This window comes from Vanacampus margaritifer, chromosome 15, assembly GCF_051991255.1.
Source record: "Vanacampus margaritifer isolate UIUO_Vmar chromosome 15, RoL_Vmar_1.0, whole genome shotgun sequence".
In the NCBI taxonomy this organism is placed as follows: domain Eukaryota; kingdom Metazoa; phylum Chordata; class Actinopteri; order Syngnathiformes; family Syngnathidae; genus Vanacampus; species Vanacampus margaritifer.
In genome coordinates, this window is record NC_135446.1 from 8,808,652 (window position 1) to 8,830,710 (window position 22,059).

A 22,059-nucleotide genomic window follows, 5' to 3' on the forward strand; every position below is an offset into this window, starting at 1 on the left:
AAGTCAGATTTGTAAATCATACCTTGAAGGTAGAAAGGCAATCCGTCTCTCTCCACTGATCCGTGCAAGAAGTCATTCACACCCGTTTGAAATCACACAGGATTTGCTTATCAGTGCTTTGATAAACATCACTCTTTAAATATGTGCAACCAGGCGGGTTGATGCTATTATGTTTGTGTATGGCTGATAGACCTACTGGGCCTCGCTCTGGACCCTGGCCCAGATGGCGGAATGCGGATGACAAAACAGGGCAGTTATGTAGGACAAAAGCGGTACTATAATAATAAGAATGCAATATTGGTGGGAGATTTGAATGGAGGTTTTGTGGTGTTGGTGCAGGTTTGTTTGCCTACGAATGGGTACATGAATAATGTGCTCACAAGCAATATGAAACAGCAGGAGGTGATGGAGACGTGCAAATGAGGATGCGAAAGCATAAGGGAGGGTGAAAGCGAAAGTGGGGCACGTGGAGGAGATATTCGAGTGCCCTGAGGAGATGAAGAGGATGTTAGAAAGTGAGAGAAAGAAGTGAAAGAAAGGTTATTTTAGAAGTGAGGCAATGCGTGTCGCAGAATTGGGGCAAGATCTGTCGTCGGCTTTTCTTGTTCAGGAAATGAGAAGGAACAAAATGCTAGAAATGGGTTTTGCACCTTTTGTTATGTGTGGGGACTGTGTATAATGTACGTCATACAAATAAAATAAACCATCCCAGCACTCACTAGATCGCACTTGTCCACGTCTTGTGGAATTCCTGCTTGTCTTTGCGTTATCTCCCCGCACCTTTTCATTTGAATGTTGGACGAGCCCTTTAATTAGCACCTCCAGTTGTGTATTGACGATTTAGCGCGGCTGGCCTGGATGAAAACGCACTTGTTTTAGACTATTTTCTAGGAAATCTTATTGCGCTGTAATTTAGAAACCGGTTCACCCACAATTTAATTTGCATGCTAATTTTAGCTTGTCCCGCTGCATAGAATGTTTTGTACAGCCGAGGGCATCATCTCATTTGGGTGTTTGCGGATTTTGCATCCGGCATTCTTCCTTTCCTCTGCTTATTTATGTATGTTTAATGGTTTTACAGTGACATTATCACATTATGTAACAACTACTGAATTTCATGTCATTTTAGACTATGGCCAATGGCAACAGATCACCTGTAGAAAAAACATTTCGACCAGCCCTGGAAACCCTTAATGCCATTTGAGCTTCTAAAAGTGGAACAGCATTCCCTATAATCTGAGAAGTCCCTGTTTTTTAACAGCTTAAGTGCTCAAAAGTAAAACAACATAACGGAAATGGTTTCCTGGATAAATCCTACTCCTAATTTAGTTTTTATTTATCGGAATTAACACATTTTGAAAGAAATCCTCTCTTTATTCGAGGGAACAGACTCACTCCATTGTGTTTTGAGGGAATGGGTGTGCATGTGCTTCGGGCATCATTGCCCGCGTTCACGCTCAGCTCTGCAAGCTGTGGTCGTTTTACAGCACTGGGAGATGTGGTAAAGTGTTTATTTATACTCGAGCCTCGGGAGTTACAGGGGCCTGAGAGGAGGCCAACCTATACACAATGATGTTGATGGATTTTTATAACAAATTAATTTGAATAAACTAGCAGTGTGCATTGAAAAAAAGTTTAGCCCCATTTTAGGATTTATTGTCAAGGAAACCAGCATTGATTTTAGGTTCTTCTTCAAACAGACTAACAAAGAAACATTCTAATAAATCACATTTATCACTCAATGATTGGGCAAGACACTTTAGTTTGCCCTCAACTATAAATCTTCTTGCCAGATGCCCCAATAATTTTGTCCTTATAAAAAACAACAACTATTGACTGTTAAAATGATTCAATTTTGAGTTGAATATCTTCAAGAGCTACCTTTTCTTATATGCTGCTAAGCAGCTAATGCTGATTAAAATGAAACGACTCCGTTGGCATTATTAACTCATTTGCTCCCCAAAACGTATAAATACGTTCTATTTTAAATATTGCCATGCTCCCAAAATACTTTTTTTTATGCTAGGGCATACAGAAAGCTTTAATGCAGCCTCAACAGAAGAGAACAGTTGAAGCAAAGGTAGTTATTTTAAAAACGGCCAGCAGGTGGCAGCAGAGTATAAGAGATCAACCATGTAGCAAAAAGGCTTTTCCCCCACTGTTTTAAACTGATTTGTGAATAATGATGAAACTTAGTTATATTCTAATGCTAATTGCTGCAAAACTAAAACAGATAGAAATATACTCTTTTTCCCCTGATGAAACACTCTAAAAACAGTTGGGTCAAAAATAACCCATCTATGGGTCAAAAATGGACCGATCCTCTACTTAGGTTGATTTGGCTTTGAGTCAAGAAATGGGTCGTTCAGCGTAAAACAACTCGTAAATATTGGTCAGATACTTTACTTGGGTCTAAAAAAAAAAAGGGTAATTTTGCATAAAACAACACAGAAAGTTGGGTCAAATTGACCAATAAAGTGGACCGGTCCATTTTTGATCCATAATTGGGTTACTTTTGACCCAGCTGTTTTTAGAGTAAAGAAAAGACTCTAATCTTTCTTTTGGTAGGTTTTCTGTTTTTATAACAATAGAACACAATATTCTGTGGGCCTTGCAAAATTTGTCAAAATCCAGTAAAACAGCCGGGAGCGAAGGGGGTTGCTTGAGCGAAAATGGCTGGGAGTGAATGAGTTAATGTGGGTAAAACATAACCATTTGTTCTGCGGGTTGTTTAGAAGAGGAACCCGAAATCTCGCTCCTTCATTGGAACCAGTGCACATAATTGCTGCTTGGCAGTGAGCCCAGTGCATTGTGGTTGTTGAGGGATTTCGACTTTATGAGCAAAAATTAATCACACTGCCACTTTGTCTGCCTCGATTAAAAAAAAATCCACTTAATTATTACTTAACCCGCATACGGAACACATTTGGAGGAGACAAATTAGCTCATTTGTGCATTTATGTAATACAGGTTGCGTGTTCCGTTTCAGACATCGTGCACGAGAACCTTAAGATGGGTTCCGACGGGGAGAGCGACCAAGCATCGGGGACGTCGTCGGACGAGGTCCAGTCCCCAACGGGTGTCTGTCTGAGGAACCGAGTCCACCGGAGAATCTCCATGGAGGTAATGTGTGCACAGCACAGCAACATCACATCTCCTCACCACGTCTCCTTGTCATTGCCGCCTCCGCCCTCGGCTTTATGGGAGATCTTGTCTGGGAGGAGGAGGAGAAGGAGGAGGTGGTGGGGGTGGTTCACTTTGCCTTCTAATGGCTTCTGCCTGTCTGGGTGTCATGATACCAACATCAGCAGTGCTCCTTAAGGGGGAAAAGTGCTAAATAAGTGCAACAAGTATTGCAGGACTTTTGATTATGGCACTGCATTCTTTGCCCATCATCGCTGATACAAATGAAAACAAAAAATGAATATGTTCTGTCATTGGAATAATGGATTGTATCCAGATATTCCATCTCCAATAAATTATCTTAATGCACCATAAATGATGAAGTGGGTGTTTTTCACCTAGTGGGTTGTGCATGAATTTGGAAGCCTTCTGCCCCCTACTGGATAAAAATGTTGTTGTTTTTATTGTGGAGGTGTGAATTTGACAACAACGGTAATGTACTAGGACATGCTGCATGTGACTCAGCAGTCTATATGATGTAATGCATTCAGATCCTTCTCGTGAGGGCGCAAGGGGAGGAGCCGTTGTCCACATTGCAAGTTGTCAAAATAATCCCGTATCTGTTTTTTAGGGTGAAATAATAGCGTCTTTGTTGCGGTGTCTTTACATAATTCTATTTGAAAGGGCCTTTTGTTTGAAAAGAAGCAGCACAATTACATAATACAGTTCGTACCTTGCATGTTGAGTAATAAAAATAAGATAAACAGCTGCTCGAATCGGAGCTGCAGAGCTCATTTTTGCATCGTGGATAAACGTTAAAGCCCGTGCAATATTACCTCATTTCTATTTTTATACACCTCACTCCTGTTTAGCCACATCAGTCCGCATTTTGTCAAGATTAGAGCTCTTTTCCTCCCAGAATAGATCACATCATTCACACAAAAGAGTAGAGCTGCAGTCACATGAGATGTGCAGGTGTACCTAATTTTGTGTCCAGCTAATATTTATATAACTGCTGCCTCCACTGTGAATACATATGGCCTATCCACATCCATGTGGAGCAGAAGACACAATTGTACCCTGTAAGACCTGATCTGTTTTGTCTCGCTGGCATGGGAAGAGATGAGAGTGAGTTATTTTTGCCGCCGTCTTTATGAGTGCGTGGGCGGACTGCTTTTGTCTTGTGGATAACATAACGTTCTCTTCCTGTGTCATAGTTGCATATAATGGTGGACAAGGGAGGATTAAATGTCACGTTGTAAAAATATATTTGAGGGGGAAATGCATTAACATGTGTGCGGGTTTGTGTTGAAGGACCTGAACAAACGCTTGTCGCTGCCAGCTGACATCCGAATTCCCGACGGCTACTTGGAGAAGCTGCAGCTCACCAGCCCGCCCTTCGACCAGCCGCTCAGCCGCCGCTCGCGTCGAGCGTCGCTGGTGCGTATCTGCGTGTGCCACTTTTATAGCCCCGCAGCACTCGCTGCACTGGGAGAGCAGCCTGTGCCAGTTGCCATGACAACCGACCCAGCGGGAGCCCGAGCTGTACCGATCTGCCGACACCAGCGCTTGTATTGTTTTTGAGTAGGGCAATGATGATTGTGATCACATGTCCGAAATTTGACATGAAGCTGTTCAGTTCATGCTTGATGGTTTATTTGCAAGGGGGTGAGCAAATTTAAGGTCATTTTCGTAAGTTTTTTTTTTTTAACTAATTAAATTGTGTTATGTATTATGTAAAATATGCAAGATAGCTTCCACTATTTAATGAAACACTATTTTATTTACAATACATAGTTTGATAAGTTATTTAAATAAAATTAAAAAAATAATTCGATTTTTAAAATGAATACCTCAAGTCAAGTCATTTGTTTTGTAGATGAGGTTTAAATAATAACAAAAAAGAATTAAATTATATATGTAAAATTTGCTAAATAGCTTCCACAAGATAATGAAACACCACTTATTTACAATACATTTAAATTATACAAATATTTAATTTTAAATCACTATAAAAAAAATCTTTTGATTTTTAAAATGAACTTCTCAAGTCACACACCAAGTCATTTTTTAAATAATAATAAAACAATTAAATAATAACAAAATAATTAAATTGTGTATGTAAAATATTCAAAATAGTTTTCACATTTTAACAGTTTGATAAGTTATTTAATATTAAATAAAACATTTACATTATTATAAAACATTCTAAATCACTATGTAAAATTTATTATTTTACCATTTTTATTATCCTCACTATAATTATTATTTACGATAAATAAATTAACCAATTATTAGATTATTTTTTTTCATTAAATCTGTAAAATTGTTCATTTTCCTTTTTTCTGCCTTATTTCTGACTAATATAAAGTTTTGCCGTTTATTTAACTATTATTTCTAATAAATCCAATGGACATGGAACAATGTTAAATAATTAATAATTTTAAAAACAATTAAATTAATAAATAATTTACCAATATACTTTTTTATTGTCTAATTAATACAAAACAATGCATTTTAATTATTTTGTCAGTATTTTTATCTTTGTCTATTCTTTTATAATTGACAACTCATTGAACTGAACTGTTTAATAAGTTTAATTAAAACTAATAATATATACGTTTTAACTAACCTTTTTTGGGGGAGGGTGAACAAATGAATTCAACAAATATAAGAGGATTCTTGATAACGATCAAGAATGTTTGCCCTGTAATCCTTAGATTCATTAATAAATAAGTGAAATACAATAACTGTATAATTGTAATTGTCTGTCTGATCTTTTCTTAGTCGGAGATTGGTTTTGGGAAGTTGGAGACCTACATTAAGCTAGACAAACTGGGAGAGGTGAGGAAAGCTACAACTTCAAGAGCATTTTTTTGGAACTATTGAAGTAAACTTATTCTGTGGAAACCCAATGCGCTCGCCAACTCTTCATTCCCTTGCAGGGAACGTACGCAACCGTTTTCAAAGGACGCAGCAAGCTGACCGACAACCTGGTGGCCCTGAAAGAGATCCGGTTGGAGCATGAGGAGGGGGCACCATGTACAGCCATTAGAGAAGGTGAGTCCTTTTTTTTTTTTTTTTTACTACAAGAGAAACGACTGATGAAGAATATGGTTTGTAATCTGAATTTGACCTGCTACTTAAATCTTAAATAAAGTGAATATCATCTGGACTGAAAAGTCCAATTGCAATGAAGTTGCGTGTTCATAACTGTCAGGCTGGTTTAATAGAAGTGTTCATTTGTGTAGTATCGTTACTGAAGGACTTGAAACACGCCAACATTGTGACGCTGCACGACATCGTCCACACCGACAAGAGCCTCACGCTCGTGTTCGAGTACCTGGTAAGTGAAGTGAACTTGGCCTTGTTCACTGGGGGGTGAATTCAAAAGAAGTCATCTAACACAACGCCATGCTTGTGTCTTCTGTAGGATAAGGATCTGAAGCAGTACATGGATGACTGCGGAAACATAATGAGCATGCACAATGTGAAGGTTCGGATACAGTTTTGCCGTTGTGCTTTCATTCCCATCCAAATTCTTCCAGCTCCTCTTTTCTGAGCACAGAAGACAAACGACTAATGACGTGAAATCTCTTTTTTACTGCAGGTGTTCTTGTTCCAGATTTTGCGCGGGCTGTCGTATTGTCACAAGAGGAAAGTTCTCCACAGGGACCTGAAGCCACAGAACCTCCTCATCAACGAGAAGGGAGAGCTCAAGCTGGCTGATTTTGGTGAGAGGAGTGCCAACATTTCACGCGGTTTCTCTTTATGGGTGATAATTCAATTACAAAAAAAAAAAAGTCCAAGAGGACAAAAATAATGTCTGCACCTCACATATACTTTTAATTATTTTCACCATTCTCATCCATATATCAGGCTTAATTTTGCATTCATGATTATTTGGTCTTTTCACCATAATATAATATACATACAATATACTAATTAAAACTCGCTAAAACAGCATTGTGGTGTGATTTTATGATGCTTTATGACCTTTATGATATTGGAGAATACGATAAAACAAAAATAAAGACTGGATGAATCCAAAAAGGATTCACAATCTAGCATTACAGTTGATTTAAAATGATTGTACTTGTGTAATATAACTCATACATTTTCGCAATTTTTTTTCAGAAACACATTTTGATGTTATTGCAATTTTTTTTTTTCTATCTTGAAAATGTCAGAAAGAAAGTCAATCCATTATTCCATTGTAGTTTCCTAGTCCTAACCACCTCGTTGTAATGGCCAGCACTTTAATCTGAAATGTTTATCATTAGAGGAAAGATTTCTTGGTGGCAGAGGCCACTATATAGAGAAGCAAAAGGAAGTGGAGCCTCTGTGGGAATAGTTGTCACATAAGTTCATAGACCTAAAATAAGAAAAAAAAAGAGCACATTTTGTTGCAGCTACTTTTCATGATCCAAATTTAATTTCATGTGATCACCAGGTCTGGCAAGGGCCAAATCAGTCCCGACTAAAACATACTCCAATGAAGTAGTGACCCTTTGGTACCGACCTCCCGACGTTCTGCTGGGGTCCTCAGAGTATTCAACACAGATCGACATGTGGTAAAACCCTTATTTCTATAAAATAAAAAATAAAAATAAAAAAATCATCTCACTTTGCCTTCCCATTCAAATCTTAACTCCGATTGTTGCTTTCCAGGGGCGTCGGCTGTATATTTTACGAGATGGCTGCGGGTCGGCCACTTTTCCCCGGCTCCACGGTGGAGGACGAGCTCCACCTCATCTTCAGGTTACTCGGTGAGCCCGTTGGCCAAGGGGGGGGGGGGGGCCCGTTAAAGACAAACTTGCTCGCCTGTGCTGACCCATCTGCGCCCGTGTGATTGCAGGCACGCCGACGGAGGAAAACTGGCCGGGAATATACTCCATCGAAGAGTTCAAATCTTACAACTTCCCGAAGTATAAACCTCAGCCGTTCATCAACCACGCTCCCAGGTATTCAATTGTGTCTTTCTGTCAAGTGAAAGATATTTTCTCCACTTTAACCTGTTTATGGTATGGCTAGTTCTGCTTAAAAAAAATCTCCACATGTACATTATGTTTTTAAATACACACACACCCGCATTTAACAACAAATGGCAACTCCAAAAGCAAATACAGACCTTGAGTAATAATGGGCTATCTTTGTGCACGTGCATGCATGTGTGGCAAGACAGGAAATCCTGTGGAACATTGTGAAGGCAGCTGTCCGCTTCCTTCCTCCAGCAAGTCTGCGACTTCCCATCAACCTTTGCTGCAGACGGCCATTAACCTGTTGTTGTCCACGTTTCTTTTGTCTCTTTCAGGCTGGATGGCGAAGGGATCGAGCTGCTGCTGGCTTTCCTCAGAGTGAGTCTTAACTTCCCCCACACACACACACCACAATTACAAATTCAAAATGAGCCCAACTTTTAAAGTGGAAATCAACCTCAAACATTTCTTGACAATAATACGTTATATGTGACCTCACCAGTCTAAACATCACATCCTGAATAATATTACATTTGTAGAATATGAGTTATGAAGCAAAATCTAGTTGTTTTGATCAATATCAGGAGGCGGCCATTTTGCCACTTGCTGTCGACTGAAGATGACATCACAGTTGCTCAGGGCACGCAACAACCAATCGGAGCTCAGCTTTTCTGAAAATGAGCTGTGATTGGTTGTTACCAAAGACCTCAGCAACTGTGATGTCATTTTACTCGACAGCAAGTGGCAAAATGGCCGCCCCCTGAGATGGATAAAAACAGCTGGATTTTGCTGCTTAACTCATATTCCACTAACACAATATTAACCAGAATACCATATTTAGACTAGAATAGAACATATTATTGTCTAAAAAAAATTAATAATTGGGGGTTGACTTCCCCTTTAAATGGAGTTGCTAAAGAAAAGTGTCGTCGTTGAACGCATGTTGGTCTGCTTCACAGTACGAATCCAAGAAGAGGATCTCAGCTGACGACGCGATGAAACATTCCTACTTCAGGCATCTTGGGATGAGAGTACACACCTTGCATGAGAGTGAGCACACACACATCTGAAGAACAGTCAACCCCCATTTTGAACAGAGTTCCTGTGGATCCTTTGTCTTAAAAGGCATTGAATCCATCAATCTAAAAACAAGGCCATAATTGGCAATTTTAAAGCAATTTTTCCAAGTCCTAAAAAAATAAGTAGGACTATATAATTGTAAATAGTCTCAAATCTAAAAAATAAATTAACTTTATTAAAAAATAACAGATTTACCGAATGACTTGTGGTAATATATCGCCATCACGGGGGAGGAACCAACAAAACAGTGATGTGGTTTTAGTCGGTTAACTGATGCGCCTACAATGGCGGCCATGTTGGGAGGGACGTTCCTATCAAAGGCATTTTGATATTGAAATTGAAGTCAGAACTTGTTTATTGCTCGACCGATTTAAATTATTTTGTCCATCAGTGCAAATCATTGTGCGAGAGGCGGGTAATAATTTGAATTCTAAGAACTCTTGCTTGCACTTCCCTCCTGGTTTTCTGACTTTGCATCTCCTAGCTTAGTGTCGATGTTGGCACACAGCTCAATAGCTCCACGGGACCGCCAACACAAAAATGTTGTTGAGACTGACGAGCCGCTCTTGTTTCAGGTGTGTCCATATTCACATTGAAGGAGGTGCAGCTGCAGAGAGACCCCGGCTACAGGAACTCCTCGTACCCGGAGTCAGGTGACTTTATTTGCCTTGCCGATTTGTTGGAGGAAATGTCTGTCACTTTGGGATTTGTTTTGAATCCTTCCCTTACTTCCAGGCAACGGCAAGATCAACCGGAGGCAGAGCATGCTCTTCTAGAGTTGCGTCAAGAGGAAGGATACCTTCATCATCACCCTCTACCTGACCAGCCTCTCTCGCATGAAACCGTGTCGACCCCCCCCCCCCCTCTTTTTTCTCTTTTACCCACACGCACTCACATTCACATGCACACGCTCCTCTTGAGTATGGTTAACTGTTCAATTGGTGTGTTTATTTATTTCCAGACATGAGAGGTAGGAGTTGTTTGCTGCTAAAGTACTACTGTATGTATTTAACACACCCTGTTTATGTGTGAGCGAGTGTGTGTACGTGTGTGTGTGACGTGAAGCCGATCCTCCGTGCACAGTTGAGCAGTCTGTAAAGATTGCTGTTTTTTCTTTCTCAACTCCTGATTTATTTTGTTTGGAATTCCGCGTTCAAGCTGTGATTCAAGTTGTTGGAGACCACTTGCTTCGTTTATTTCAATATAAACGTGTTTATTATTTATTTCATTTTTTTATTGACCAACTATACAACATGTCAAGGTCTTAATTTGGGAAATTGGTGGGAGGGTCCTTTTTTTTAGTGGTAGAGACGGATCAAATTGGAACATTTGGGATCAAAATTTGGAGCATTAAGGCCACACTGAAAAAGAAAAGAAAATATCTTAAGGTTGTAAGAAAAGAGCTACAATGCTATGACAATAACTTATTTTGAAGGGAAAAAAACGAGTGGATTTGAAAACTCCAGCACAAACATAAATTCAGGTATAGTTAATATATTTTTGGCAAAATACGATGACTTTATTATTGTAACATTCCAACTTTTTTGTCTATTCTAGCAAAATTCCAGCTTTCCACTTCACGTTGCAACTTTATTCTTAAAATTAAATTTTTTCTCAAAATATTGCAACTTTATTTTTGTATAATTGTAACTTTTATTCTCTTAATATTGCTTTATTCTCATTTCATTACTACTTTATTGTCTATATAATGTAAGACGTGTTCCTTATAATTTTGCGATTTAACAGATCAAAAGTGACAGGATTTTATTCTTACAACATTCCACCTTTTTTCTTCAATGTTGCAACTTTATCCTTGAAAGATGAACTATATTTTGTTGTAATATGGCTTAATTCTCTCAGAATGGTGATTTTGTTTTCTTTCTGAAAACATTTTGACTTCATTGTTGTAAAATAACTTTTTTTTTTTTACTACTACTTTCTTGTACCATTCCATTATATTTCCTCATAATGTTATGACTTTATACTCAAAAGTTAACCTTTCAACTTTACTTAAAATTCTGGCTCTTTTCTCACATAATGAAGACTTGATATTCTTTTCTTCTCATACATGTATGTCTTTTTTTTTCTTGTCATATTCCTTTTCTTTTCAGTGTGGCCCCAATACTCCTTTGCCAAAGCACAGTATTGTTTGACAAACATGCAGGACGCTTGGAAGAGGGCAAAGTGGCTTCAGGATTATTTTTTTCCTTTTCTCACACTCAGTGCAGTCGTTTTGTTTAACCTGCACTTTTTGTATACATATATTGGCTGGCATTGGCCGAGTTTACCCAACAGTATTAAGATGTGCTCTCCACGTCTGTGACCTTTGAACTCTCACGTGAACCTCCAGTCTACAGCGGGCCGTGGCATAAGAGGGCGTGGTGCAGCGGGGCTTCTCCACACCCCAACCCAATGTTGTAGTTAATGGACATTTGTGTAGAAGTCACATTTTGAGTCAACGTGCGTGTACTGACAGGCTCCTCAATTCTCGGCACGCACTCTGAAGTGTGCTTTGCATTCCCGCAGTACATCATCCAGCAAATACAGGAGATATTGATCTAGAAGTGACCAATTCATAGACTCCCAGTAGCAGAGTGTAAAAGATGCAATGGCCCCCGGGAATGTATTGAAAAGGTGTGAGTTGTCTGTAAAAGTTTTACATACTGAACCGAGTACATGAAAAGTGCAGTAACGACTACTACAACTTGTTGTTTGCAGCTAATGGTGTCCTAATCCTGTAAGCACACTGTATTTGTCTTTAACAGGTAGATAAAAATGTATGAAATTGTTATCATGGCGAAGTAAACCTATTTTTTCTACAAATACGTTGTAAATCTGATGTCGTATTATAGCCATGAGTCATGACACAAATAATGTTTAAGTGTTATGTTCACTTTGGGAGCAAGGGGACATTATGTTAATGGTCATCACCATGAACTTGTATTTTAAAAAAAGAAGAAAAGATACTGTCACTATTAACTGCAAACTTTGATGGTGTCTGTATATTTTTTGAAATGAATCGCAGTAACGTGCATGACAGGAGATTTCTACCGCGGCTTAGTTTATCAATGTGCAACTTTTCAAAAACGTGCGAATGTCCTGACTTTCATGTGAACACGTCCGAGAGAGAGAGAGAGTGTGTGTGTGTGTGTGTGTACAACAACAATGTGCGCCTGCTGCATGCAAGGCCTGCTGTGTTTGTGAAACCACACTGAGAGCTGCCTGTGAACAGTTGCTGTGTGTGACTCTTTCTACTGGAATTATTTATTTCTCATAACCATCGCAAAGTAAATTGAATCTGTTTCATATAACAAGCCTGTGTTTGTTCTGTCTGGATTGCATTGCAACAGAGTGGTGTTCCTAATATTTTGGCAGCTCTCTGTATTGTATGATATACATTACAACATCATTTTGACTAAAAAAAAAAGGTCTTAAGAAGTCAAAATGTATGCGCTTATTGAACACTAGAGGTCATCAGAAATCAAATGACATTGATTTAAACAAAATTACTTCAGTTCGTCAGTATGCGCATACAGGTAAGAAGACAAACTGAGAAAACACACTTTATTTTCTATAAAATAATCATTTAAGAAAAAAACAGTTAATAAGCATTTGTACATCATGGCAAATAGATGGAATCATAGAAGGCACAACAGACGAAACCACCTTTACCTTTAAAGGTGGTTCATTCGAAATAAAACAAAAATGATTATCATCACGCAATAGCGTTTTTTTTTATCTACATCTTTGAGCACCCTGAAGATAAGCATGTAATGTTCATTGTTTAAAAAAGGAATTAGTGCAGGAAAAACAATTCACAATTTTTAACACAAATTGCTGTCCTTTCCAGTTTCCTCAAAATTCTTCTGTGACATGTAAAATACAATTGATTGTCTGCCCTTTCCCCCCATTAAAATATAAAAGGAAAGTTTAAGAGTTCCATTATTTAAAGGCTGGCTTATTAGCCCAGGTTGGCCCGTGGTGTCCATTAACAGGACTTGTGGGAGGAGATCAGCAAAGGAGAAGGAATGTCCACACTGTGCCAAGGCAATGGAATGGCTCCATTCAGCAAGGTTGGAAACTGCATAAGGAGACAATAGCGAGTAAATATATAAATTTGTTGATCCAAATCAACGTGTCGGTGTGCATGTAACCTGGAAGGTGGCGTGGCTCTGCAGCTGGGCCGGGCTTGGAGGTCCCACTGGACTTAAATTGGACCAGAAGTGGATGTTGGACAGCAGCGGATTGGGGGTGAGCAGTAGACCTGATGGCGTCTACAAAGACACACAAAAGCAAAGCCAAGAGGGTAAATATGTCAAGATGGAAACCTCCTGTTTACTTTGGCATCAAGTACAGACGGTTATTATGCAGTATTAGTAAGCCTGTCATTGCTTGCACTGCTTAGTGAGACCAGCAGAGGGCGTAGTGATTGGCGCACGGCTGATTTTCACACCAAAATAGGACAGCCGAAGAAGACGAAACATGACATAAACAGAAAGCGCGCCAAGTTTGGTAAGTTGTGAATGTAGCAATGGCACAATATGATAAATATTTTCAACTACTTGACTCGCTGACTAGGGAATTTTCTGTATTCTTTCTATGTTTATCTCCAGAACAAGTAATTACGCTGCAACTTTTTTGCCTTGTTTTGTCCAAAAAGGAGCTCAATACTAGCAAAACTACTAGCCTTTTTCTCGCCAAAGCACAAAATGGCGAGTCATGCTACAATAGTGACGTCTTGGCGTCAGTGCCTGTGCCTGGTTACCGGTAAGTCCATCGAAAGTGTGGTTTTGTTGCCAGTAAACTTTCTAGAACATATGGCATCACTTATAAACCTCCTCCCCTCTCCCATTTCCTCCCCGACTGCAAGTTTCCTACTAGCACATGCTTCACAGTTCCTGTGCTGAGAAATGTGTTCCACACCGTTTTGTACCTGTGCAGTAAGGAAAGCTGGGGTCAAGGACCCGGAGGGAAGGGCTGGACTTTTCATGGCGATGGAGACGAGATCACTTCCCGTTACAAGAAGGGATGGGGATGAAATTTCCAGGTTTTGGGGTTTCCTGAATTTGGAACGCTCTCGTTCCCTCTGACCCGATGACAGGTTTAAAGGCACATCACCCTGTTCGGAATCATCAGTCACAGTGCGCACAGGACCCTGTGGCGAGGAAGAGTGCGCCGGGGAGTTTTCAGTCACGGGAGGGAGGGAGGAATGGCCACGGTTGGTGACGAACCGGATGACTGTGGAGCTGTCGTCATGGCGATCGTATCTAGATTCTGCCTTGATTGAGTGGGGCCTTTCTAGGGTGTGATGTAGGGAGCTGGCATGGAAGTACCGGTGCGTCTCATCTTCGTCCTCAGCCTCCGACGCCATACCTCTGCAGTCTTCAGTCCTCCTGCCGGCCTCCACAGCAGCCGGATCCATCTTCAGAATGTCGGGAAATAACACAAACTTGTACACAAACTTCTGCCCAATCACCTTCTTGATGATATTCTGAAAAAGTAACAGGGGTTTGGCATTTATAACTTTTCACATCCTCACACACACAAAAAAAAACACTTGGCTTACTTTGTCGTAGTAGTAGCGCAGGGCCCGGCTCAGCTTGTCGTAGTTCATGTTGTTCTTGTTCTTTCGCAGGCCCCACAGCTTGGCCACCTCCTCCGACTTGAGCAGCTTGAACTCGCCGTCGTCCGACGTCCAGCAGATGAGATGTTTGTGACTTTGGTCAAGCAACAGCTGCAGGAGGAACTGCCACAGTGTGCTTGAGCTCTCCATGATGTTGGTGATCTGCGAGGACCAACCATTGGTAACACCACAAAACCATCTGATACATTATAGTTTACGTTCATATGCTGTTAATGTGACTAACCACATTGGACATTTTTTAAATATATTTATTTATATATATTAAATCTGACTGGCAAAAAGAGATACATTTAAAAGGAACGCTGACTGTCATGACAAGTGTGCTCTATATTATTTAGTTACTAACATAACTATGAGATAGATTTTTCAAAAATAATTTCCATTTTTTATACATTTAGCGTTCCTGAAGAAACAACATGCGATCGCGAGAGTCACCCTCCCCCACCGCCGTGCTCTCATCACTCGCCAGACACGTTCAAGAGTTTTGATCGTCCCTTTAGGAACTTAAGTGAGGCTTACCTTGCTTTCTTTATAGGCGTTTCGCATTGCTCGGCAGAGAGCCAGCCGCCATTCTACGTCACTACGCACTGAATGCGTTGCGACGTAAATAACAATGGTGGCGTATGTCCAAATTATTTTTTTACAAAATGTATTAACTCTTTGACTGCCATGGACGTTAAAAAGACGTCAAGTAAAAACCTACGGAGGGCCGCCAATGACGTTAAAAGACGTCATCCAATTTTTCCCAAAAAATTTTTTTGAAACGGGTGAAGGAAAGCCTTGGTCAGCTGCTGTGAAAGTTTCAAGCAGATCTAGTTAGCCTAATGACTATTTTTGGCCCCTAGATGGCAGCAATGACTCTCTTTTGACAAGATTGGGTAGGCGTCAGTAGAAGACGTGAGGCGGAGCTAGAGGGAACAATGGCTGGGGAAGGGAAGAAAACATGGCGACCGGTTGCAAGCAGCTCACGGTCGAGCAGTTTTTTTCAAAGACGAAAAGCATCGACCAACGCTGAAGAGCACATTGATGACGACGATGATCATCATCGATGATGATGATGGTGACTCCGAGGTTGGAAGCGTTGACGCGGCAGTAGAAGACGTGAGGCGGAGCTAGATGGCTGAAGAAGCGAACAATGGCGACCGGTTGCAAGCAGCTCACACTTGGGAATTTTTTTCAAAGACGAAAGGCATCGACCAACGCTAAAGAGCACATTGATGACGACGATGATCATCATCGATGATGATGATGGTGACTCCGAGGTTGACGCTGAAGTTGCAAGCGTTGACGCGGCGGCTATGACGACGTCATAAAGGTTCACCGGCTAGCGATGCTAACACCGGAAAACGCGGAGCACAACCGAGCACACTCAGGCGGACGTTCAATCGGACGACGAAGAGTGCCCCGAGTCCAATGCATATTCATCAGAGGAGTGGGTACAGTCTGCTACTTGCTATTCCCCGGAAAAAAAGGCCGTCAAGAAAGTGTAACGTCTGCACGCGAAACGGACAATCGAAGTGAAACGTATCTGTTGTGCAAATCCTGCTCCCTCTCCTTGCACGCAGGGGAGTGTTACAAAAAGAAAAACTGTATTTGAAACATCCACATAATTGTAAGTAGTACCACAGTTGCACACATTTGTAAATAGTTTGCGAAATTGTTTTGTCAAATTGTTACACTGTTGAATGGAATTAAACATATTTTGCAACCAAAAAACACTTTTTCATTGTTGGTGATAGCGTTTTACAGAAGTAAAGCACTATTTAGGTGTTTGTGGCATCATTCATGCACAAAAAGAAGTGTACAATTCACTAGAGCGCATGAAATAACATCGTTTCACAAAAAGCTCTTTTTCTCCGCTTTTTGTTTCAAAACAGAGCATCTCGGTGAAAGTAACCATTTTCTATTGTTGATTACTGAAGAACGGAATAAGGTAGAAACAAACTTTTTTTTCTGATGAAAGATGAGAGTTCAATCTTTCATTTGGTTGTTTCCATAGTCCAAACACAACATTTTCTGTGGACCTTGAAAGATCAGTTAAAATGCTTAAATCGGCTGGCACTGGCGACATCCCGTTTCTGAAAACGTCTGGCAGTCAAAGAGTTAAACTGGAAGTCATTTTTGAAAAATCTATCTCATTGTTATGTTAGTAACAACCACATAAATAATATAGAGCAAACTTGTCATGGCGGTCGGGGTTCCATTTAAAACTTCCGGGAACTATTTATTTAAATTTTCAGTGAATTTTATAAAAGATGCTGCTGACCATGGGGACTCTCTGCACATTTTGTTTTTGTTTTCATTAAACCAAAGAAAAGTGCAAGTTTTACATTTTCGTTGTTTTGAAATTTGGAAAACTTTATTTATTGTAGGAAATTATGGGGTGCTATTTGCATTACTAGTTTTAGATTTTAACTTTTTTTTTAACACATGTTGATGACCCTGTGAGCTCCTTGGAGTTTTGGTTAGAATTTTACAACAAACATGTATGCTGTCTAAGATTTAAAAAAAAACAACTAACATTCTGTAAATCTGAAGCGTTCAATAAACATATGCTTAAAGGCATTTCAACAAAGATAGTTAGAGTTCGTATTCTTTTATGTCAGTATTTTCTGTAAATTAATATCAGCTCCTAACATTTGCTATGTGCCTCCGTGACTACTAATAATCTATATTGGTTATGAAAAAAACAACTATTGGTATATCTAAAGTACATTCACATGGATGATGGATCAATAGTGAAAAAACTCATCCAACCATTTGCTAGAGTGCTTACAAATAAAAATTTATGCCTCACTGCTAGTAAGTACTTTCTGTACAATGCAGAGTAATTAGAGATTGCTGTAAAACAGTAATACAAATACAATGCATTCTTATACTAATTGTAAAAACAATAAATGTTCACATCCTGTTATTGCTAGTATGAATACTACGTGCACTTGTCTCCATGGTGATAAAGCCGGACACGGCCTCTGGCCTTGTCTAACTGGCTAGTTTAGCTGACTTGTCTTAGTGTTTACTCGCCTTTCTCGTCAGTGCACAAACCTCCCGGCTCCTTGACTAGCCTTGACTACGACAGTCATTCAAGATTAGCCTTAATTACGCCATTACAACCTCATCCAATTTGCAGCCTTGACTTTCTCACAATAAAAACGGAAACACCCATAGCAACCAAAGTAGCCGCCAGGCGAGGTGTGGCTCAGTATTGCCACCAAGTCGTCATTAATTTGTCGTCCCGTGCTTTTTCCTGTTTGCTTTCTGTGTCAAGTGACGGAGGAACTGCAACTTTGTGTGCGGCCTGAAAACGAGCACTTCCTGTCATTCAGGGGCGTTTTTCACAGATTTAAGGCCGTGCCTCTGAGGAAGGTCGGACTTCCTGTCACCAGGAAACACACACACACATGCATATAATGCATTTCTGTATTGATTCATGTCAGTATAGGGTTTTGCTTCTGATTTGTAGGCTTTTCAGAATAAAAGAGGTCCTGTTCACCAGTTGAATGCCAAAAGCTCCTACAAGTTTTTGAGTCACAGGAAGTTTACGAGGCCTCACGTGATGCATAATTAAGATCATCCTACACACGAACGCACACACACTCACCAAATAAAAAGCCACATTTTTCTATTGAGTCAATGGTGCTTTGGAAGTATACTACTGTATACTGTACATACGGACAGTTTTTGATGTGACTCATTTGATTAGACTGCAAGGTCCAGATGAACCAAAACCTACAAGTAACTTTTTAAACCAGCTATGCATTTCTCACTTTTTTTCCATCCACTAGACGTTTTATATATATATATATATATATATATATATATATATATATATGCAATTGTGAATACCTCAAAGACAGGGAAATGTGTTTATGCCCAACATTTACTCACGTTTAATGCATTGGCGTCATTTCAAATGTGAAACGCCATATTCGATCTTGATTAAAAACAACTTTTAAATAAGTTTTTTTTTTTACCCCCCCTTTTTCTTTTTCTAGCTATGACACACCAGAATTAGAAAGAACACGCGCCTACCCTTGTTTACGGCACGGTTGATCCTCTTCTTTCGGTCCGTCCAGATGCGCGCAAAGTTAATGCAAGCTGTGTGTCTTGTGTTGTGGCTCCATGCCGCTGTGCGCGAAAACGAACCCACTGCTCTGCTCTTTGCTTTGCTTACCACAGAGCAGGAAGTCGGGACGCGCAGACGGACATCGGGCGCACTTCCTCTGGCGCATTATTCCCGTCTGCGTAAACGCGGGCACGCACGCACACACCCAAGCGAAGCTTACACACACTGGACGCCACTCAGCGAACTGACGTCATACTTTTTGCTTCCTGCTCACCGGGATGGGTTCCTGTTACACACGCACAACGCATACATACACCGTTTGCCTTCCTGTAACACGGAAAAACAGCGCCAATTTATTAAACGCTGTAAATGGTCTTGTTTGTGAAGGTATTATTTGATTACTATATTAAGTGTAATCTTTGCGTGTTCAAAAATAATTGGAAAATGAGATCTGATGAAGAAGCCTTCGTTATAAAGAATTTATTTTAAGAGCTCTTAAAAGACACAAGAGTACATGCTTACATTCCAAAGGTGATGTTAAGCCTCGAGTGTGTCAATATGAAAATACACAGTTGTTTTATAGATGAAAAAAGCATACTCCTCCTCTGAGGCTGGACAAAGGGTTAGTAATTATAATAGACAGACAAGTGATTTACTGACATGTTTACTCCAGTTCCGTCCAAAGCCGGAAATATATGATTAGACAGGTACTACCATGCGACCTAGACTCCCTCAGACCCACAGTGTTATCTTCCATGAGAACTTGAGAACTTGCCCCCCATGTGCATTCCTATCTCACCAGCTGGAAGGGAGTGAAAAGTGTTATTCATTACAATACAGTTATAAGTCCAATATATTTCACACAAACATTATCACAGTTATATGGCATCTATATACTATAAGTAAATTCATAAACAGTAAAAATATGCATAGAAAATGTTAAATGTCTTCATTTGCAATTAAAGGAAATAAAACATTTCGTTCAACAAATTGACTTTGACCTGTTAATTTTACAGTACAGTAGAGTGGGAAGAGCATTTATTGTCGACTTGGATTTTGACTATAGGCAAAGCCTAATGTGGCAAAACTGCACTAGTTGAAATCTGCACTCTACCAGTACGACTAGTGAATTGCTGGATGTAAAAATATGTTACTAGTGGGAGCACACATTTGTCAGTTACCTAGTGCCCAGTTTTGCCTCAAAAGCCTCATGTAGTTGTCCTAGTATAAAGGCTGTATTTCCAGTGAGGACAATAGCATACTATGACATGTGTAAGCTAGATTTAAAACCATGTACAAATATCCTTTATAAGAACGTGACACGTGATTAATGCCCTAATACAGCACTGTAGTTTAAGGTAGGAATGTTTACTAGTTCATCAAAAGTGGTAGTGTGCAGAATTGTCTTACTAGTGACACTAATGCACTAGTGACTTTGAAATGGATATCGAATATACTGTAAACACCTTTATCAATTTTATTAATTGCATACTTAGGTCAGACGTCACACTAGTAGTGGGAAAAATATTCACTAGTAAGACACAGTCGTTCCACTAGTTGTTTCAACATTTTCCCAAAATTTAATTGCAGCATTTATTGTTTATAGACTTAAGTACTGGAAAAAACAACAACTTGACTTTTGTGTGTTTTTCCCCCTCGCTGCATGTGTGACTACTACTTTTGTTTTGTTGTCTTGCTTCCTGTTCTGCAGGGGTTTCGGCAGCACTAGTTTGACCTGAAATGATTGCGCCCTCTGCTGTTTATTAAGAGCAGTTCAATGAAATGTCCACTTCCGGTTTCGAGCTTGAGTTGCGTTCATAGGACTTTGAAACTATGAAATTCAATGCTTTCATCTTGCGCATACTCGCGTACATTTGACGTTTCCGCATATAACATGCAAATACAAAAATACTAATGCACCCGTGTTTACGAGGGGCGTTCTTGTACAAAATAGGACCATGGAAAATTTGAATTCCATCCTCCCTGTCTAAATCGACAGATTCCGACTTTTTACTGTCATTTGAAAGCACCATTTTGCGACAGGCAAATAAATATGGGCCTGGCACCACTCGAGAGAGATGAAGACCTCGCAAAATCCAAAGAAACCACCGTGTCTTTGCCTAAACACTCTTACTGGTTCGACTTTTGGCTCTTCGTCGCCTTTGACGTCGTGTTTTTCCTCATTATATATTTCCTAGTACCCTAATGTGGTAAGTTTGTGGCCTTCCAAGTCAGTGGGCGTCTACGGAAGTGGCTAAACTACCTCGTATGTTTTGAGACAAAACTGATAAATGTCAAGAATAATATTACTGTACTCTTAACAGCTACTACAAGTAACTGCTTTCAAACTTCTAATTTGAAAGAGGAGCCAAAACGTTTCCTTGAATATGTTGAGTATTTTGATATTGCCATTTTATTCTTTCTCTTCGTTGTTTGACTGCATTATTTGTTTCTTTTCCCAGGCTGACCATAATGGGAGTGTGAAGACTGAACTGGCATTTACAGGTCCTGATCAGCCTTATGGAAATGCTAACTCAAGATTTCGACTGAATTCAGTACAAGCTAATTCAACATGTTAATTTACCAAATTCAATCACAAAAAAAAGTGCCTTTTTCTTAGCACATTTGTTTTCATGACACACCGTCCATATCTTCACTGTGTTTGTCACTTTTGGAGGACTATAACTGATGGCTGATGGCTGCATATCTCATTTGTGATGATGAAAACAAATATGTGTTCTTTTTCAACTCACATTGTCACTAAGATGCTATTTAAAATGTTACAATCCTAAATGTTAAAGGTGGAAAAGATCTCAGTGTTTATGTGAACATGGTGTTAAGTGTTGAAGTAGGTGTGTTTTGCGTTAACATTTTGACTTTATAACCTGCTGAACAAACAACCATCCAAAAACAAATAAACCTCGTGTCTACGGATACTTTTACTAGTGATGACGTCATTGGGCGAGCCAGTGCGGGGTTAGTAGTGCCCGACAACAGCACAAGCTTGCAGCCTTGCACAATGTAATGCAAAGACATTGGAGAGATTTGCACATGGTGAAATAAATCACTTAAAATGTCTGCTTTGTTGGAATTCTTTGTTATACACATGTTGTTTTGGGGTCTAACTGTTCTCCAAATACATAAGTGTGTGTGTGAGTGTTTTTAAT

General features: G+C 39.7%; 2 protein-coding genes and 2 long non-coding RNA genes across 6 annotated transcripts in view; 3 read left to right on the forward strand and 1 right to left on the reverse strand.

Moving 5' to 3' along the window:
- The window catches only part of cdk17 (cyclin dependent kinase 17), a 32,355-nt gene extending 19,576 nt beyond the window's left edge, over positions 1 to 12,779 (forward strand). For both annotated transcript variants that reach the window (XM_077543587.1, XM_077543588.1), the window contains exons 4-17: positions 2,990 to 3,123; positions 4,438 to 4,563; positions 5,911 to 5,967; positions 6,069 to 6,183; positions 6,375 to 6,469; positions 6,557 to 6,619; positions 6,734 to 6,857; positions 7,577 to 7,697; positions 7,795 to 7,892; positions 7,982 to 8,087; positions 8,438 to 8,480; positions 9,062 to 9,152; positions 9,758 to 9,835; positions 9,918 to 12,779. In XM_077543587.1, coding sequence (XP_077399713.1) covers positions 2,990 to 3,123; positions 4,438 to 4,563; positions 5,911 to 5,967; positions 6,069 to 6,183; positions 6,375 to 6,469; positions 6,557 to 6,619; positions 6,734 to 6,857; positions 7,577 to 7,697; positions 7,795 to 7,892; positions 7,982 to 8,087; positions 8,438 to 8,480; positions 9,062 to 9,152; positions 9,758 to 9,835; positions 9,918 to 9,958 — 1,292 coding nt within the window. In that variant the 3' untranslated portion in view covers positions 9,959 to 12,779. The remainder of the gene's footprint in view (positions 1 to 2,989; positions 3,124 to 4,437; positions 4,564 to 5,910; positions 5,968 to 6,068; positions 6,184 to 6,374; positions 6,470 to 6,556; positions 6,620 to 6,733; positions 6,858 to 7,576; positions 7,698 to 7,794; positions 7,893 to 7,981; positions 8,088 to 8,437; positions 8,481 to 9,061; positions 9,153 to 9,757; positions 9,836 to 9,917) is intronic.
- elk3 (ETS transcription factor ELK3) lies at positions 12,733 to 19,101 on the reverse strand. Of its 2 annotated transcripts, XM_077543589.1 has the most exons (5): positions 18,859 to 19,101; positions 14,749 to 14,967; positions 14,116 to 14,673; positions 13,337 to 13,456; positions 12,733 to 13,263 (listed from the first exon to the last, which is right to left on the reverse strand). In XM_077543589.1, exons 2-5 carry the CDS (start codon positions 14,953 to 14,955, stop codon positions 13,171 to 13,173), a joined length of 978 nt encoding a protein of 325 aa, XP_077399715.1. In that variant the 5' UTR covers positions 14,956 to 14,967; positions 18,859 to 19,101; the 3' UTR covers positions 12,733 to 13,170. The 2 variants fall into 2 exon arrangements, with proteins under 2 accessions (XP_077399715.1, XP_077399716.1); XM_077543590.1 differs by lacking the exon at positions 18,859 to 19,101 and having other exon boundaries at positions 14,749 to 16,113.
- Positions 13,311 to 14,194, forward strand: LOC144034661 (uncharacterized). The gene is made up of 4 exons (XR_013288261.1): positions 13,311 to 13,488; positions 13,588 to 13,694; positions 13,796 to 13,949; positions 14,053 to 14,194. It is a non-coding gene; the product is annotated as an uncharacterized LOC144034661 (long non-coding RNA).
- A 1,662-nt stretch (positions 19,102 to 20,763) lies between the features above and the next one.
- Positions 20,764 to 21,970, forward strand: LOC144034695 (uncharacterized). Its single transcript, XR_013288267.1, has 2 exons — positions 20,764 to 21,102; positions 21,355 to 21,970. It is a non-coding gene; the product is annotated as an uncharacterized LOC144034695 (long non-coding RNA).
- The last annotated feature ends 89 nt before the right edge of the window (positions 21,971 to 22,059 follow it).

Bases quoted from the DNA above. Each gene is read 5' to 3' on its own strand.
- elk3 (XM_077543589.1), bottom strand. From the start codon at position 14,955: ATGGAGAGCTCAAGCACACTGTGGCAGTTCCTCCTGCAGCTGTTGCTT. The intron at 14,674-14,748 runs GTAAGCCAAGTG...TTACTTTTTCAG, and splicing joins TGCGCTACTACTACGACAAA to AATATCATCAAGAAGGTGAT. The intron at 13,457-14,115 runs GTACAAAACGGT...GTGTCTTTGTAG, and splicing joins CAGCTTTCCTTACTGCACAG to ACGCCATCAGGTCTACTGCT.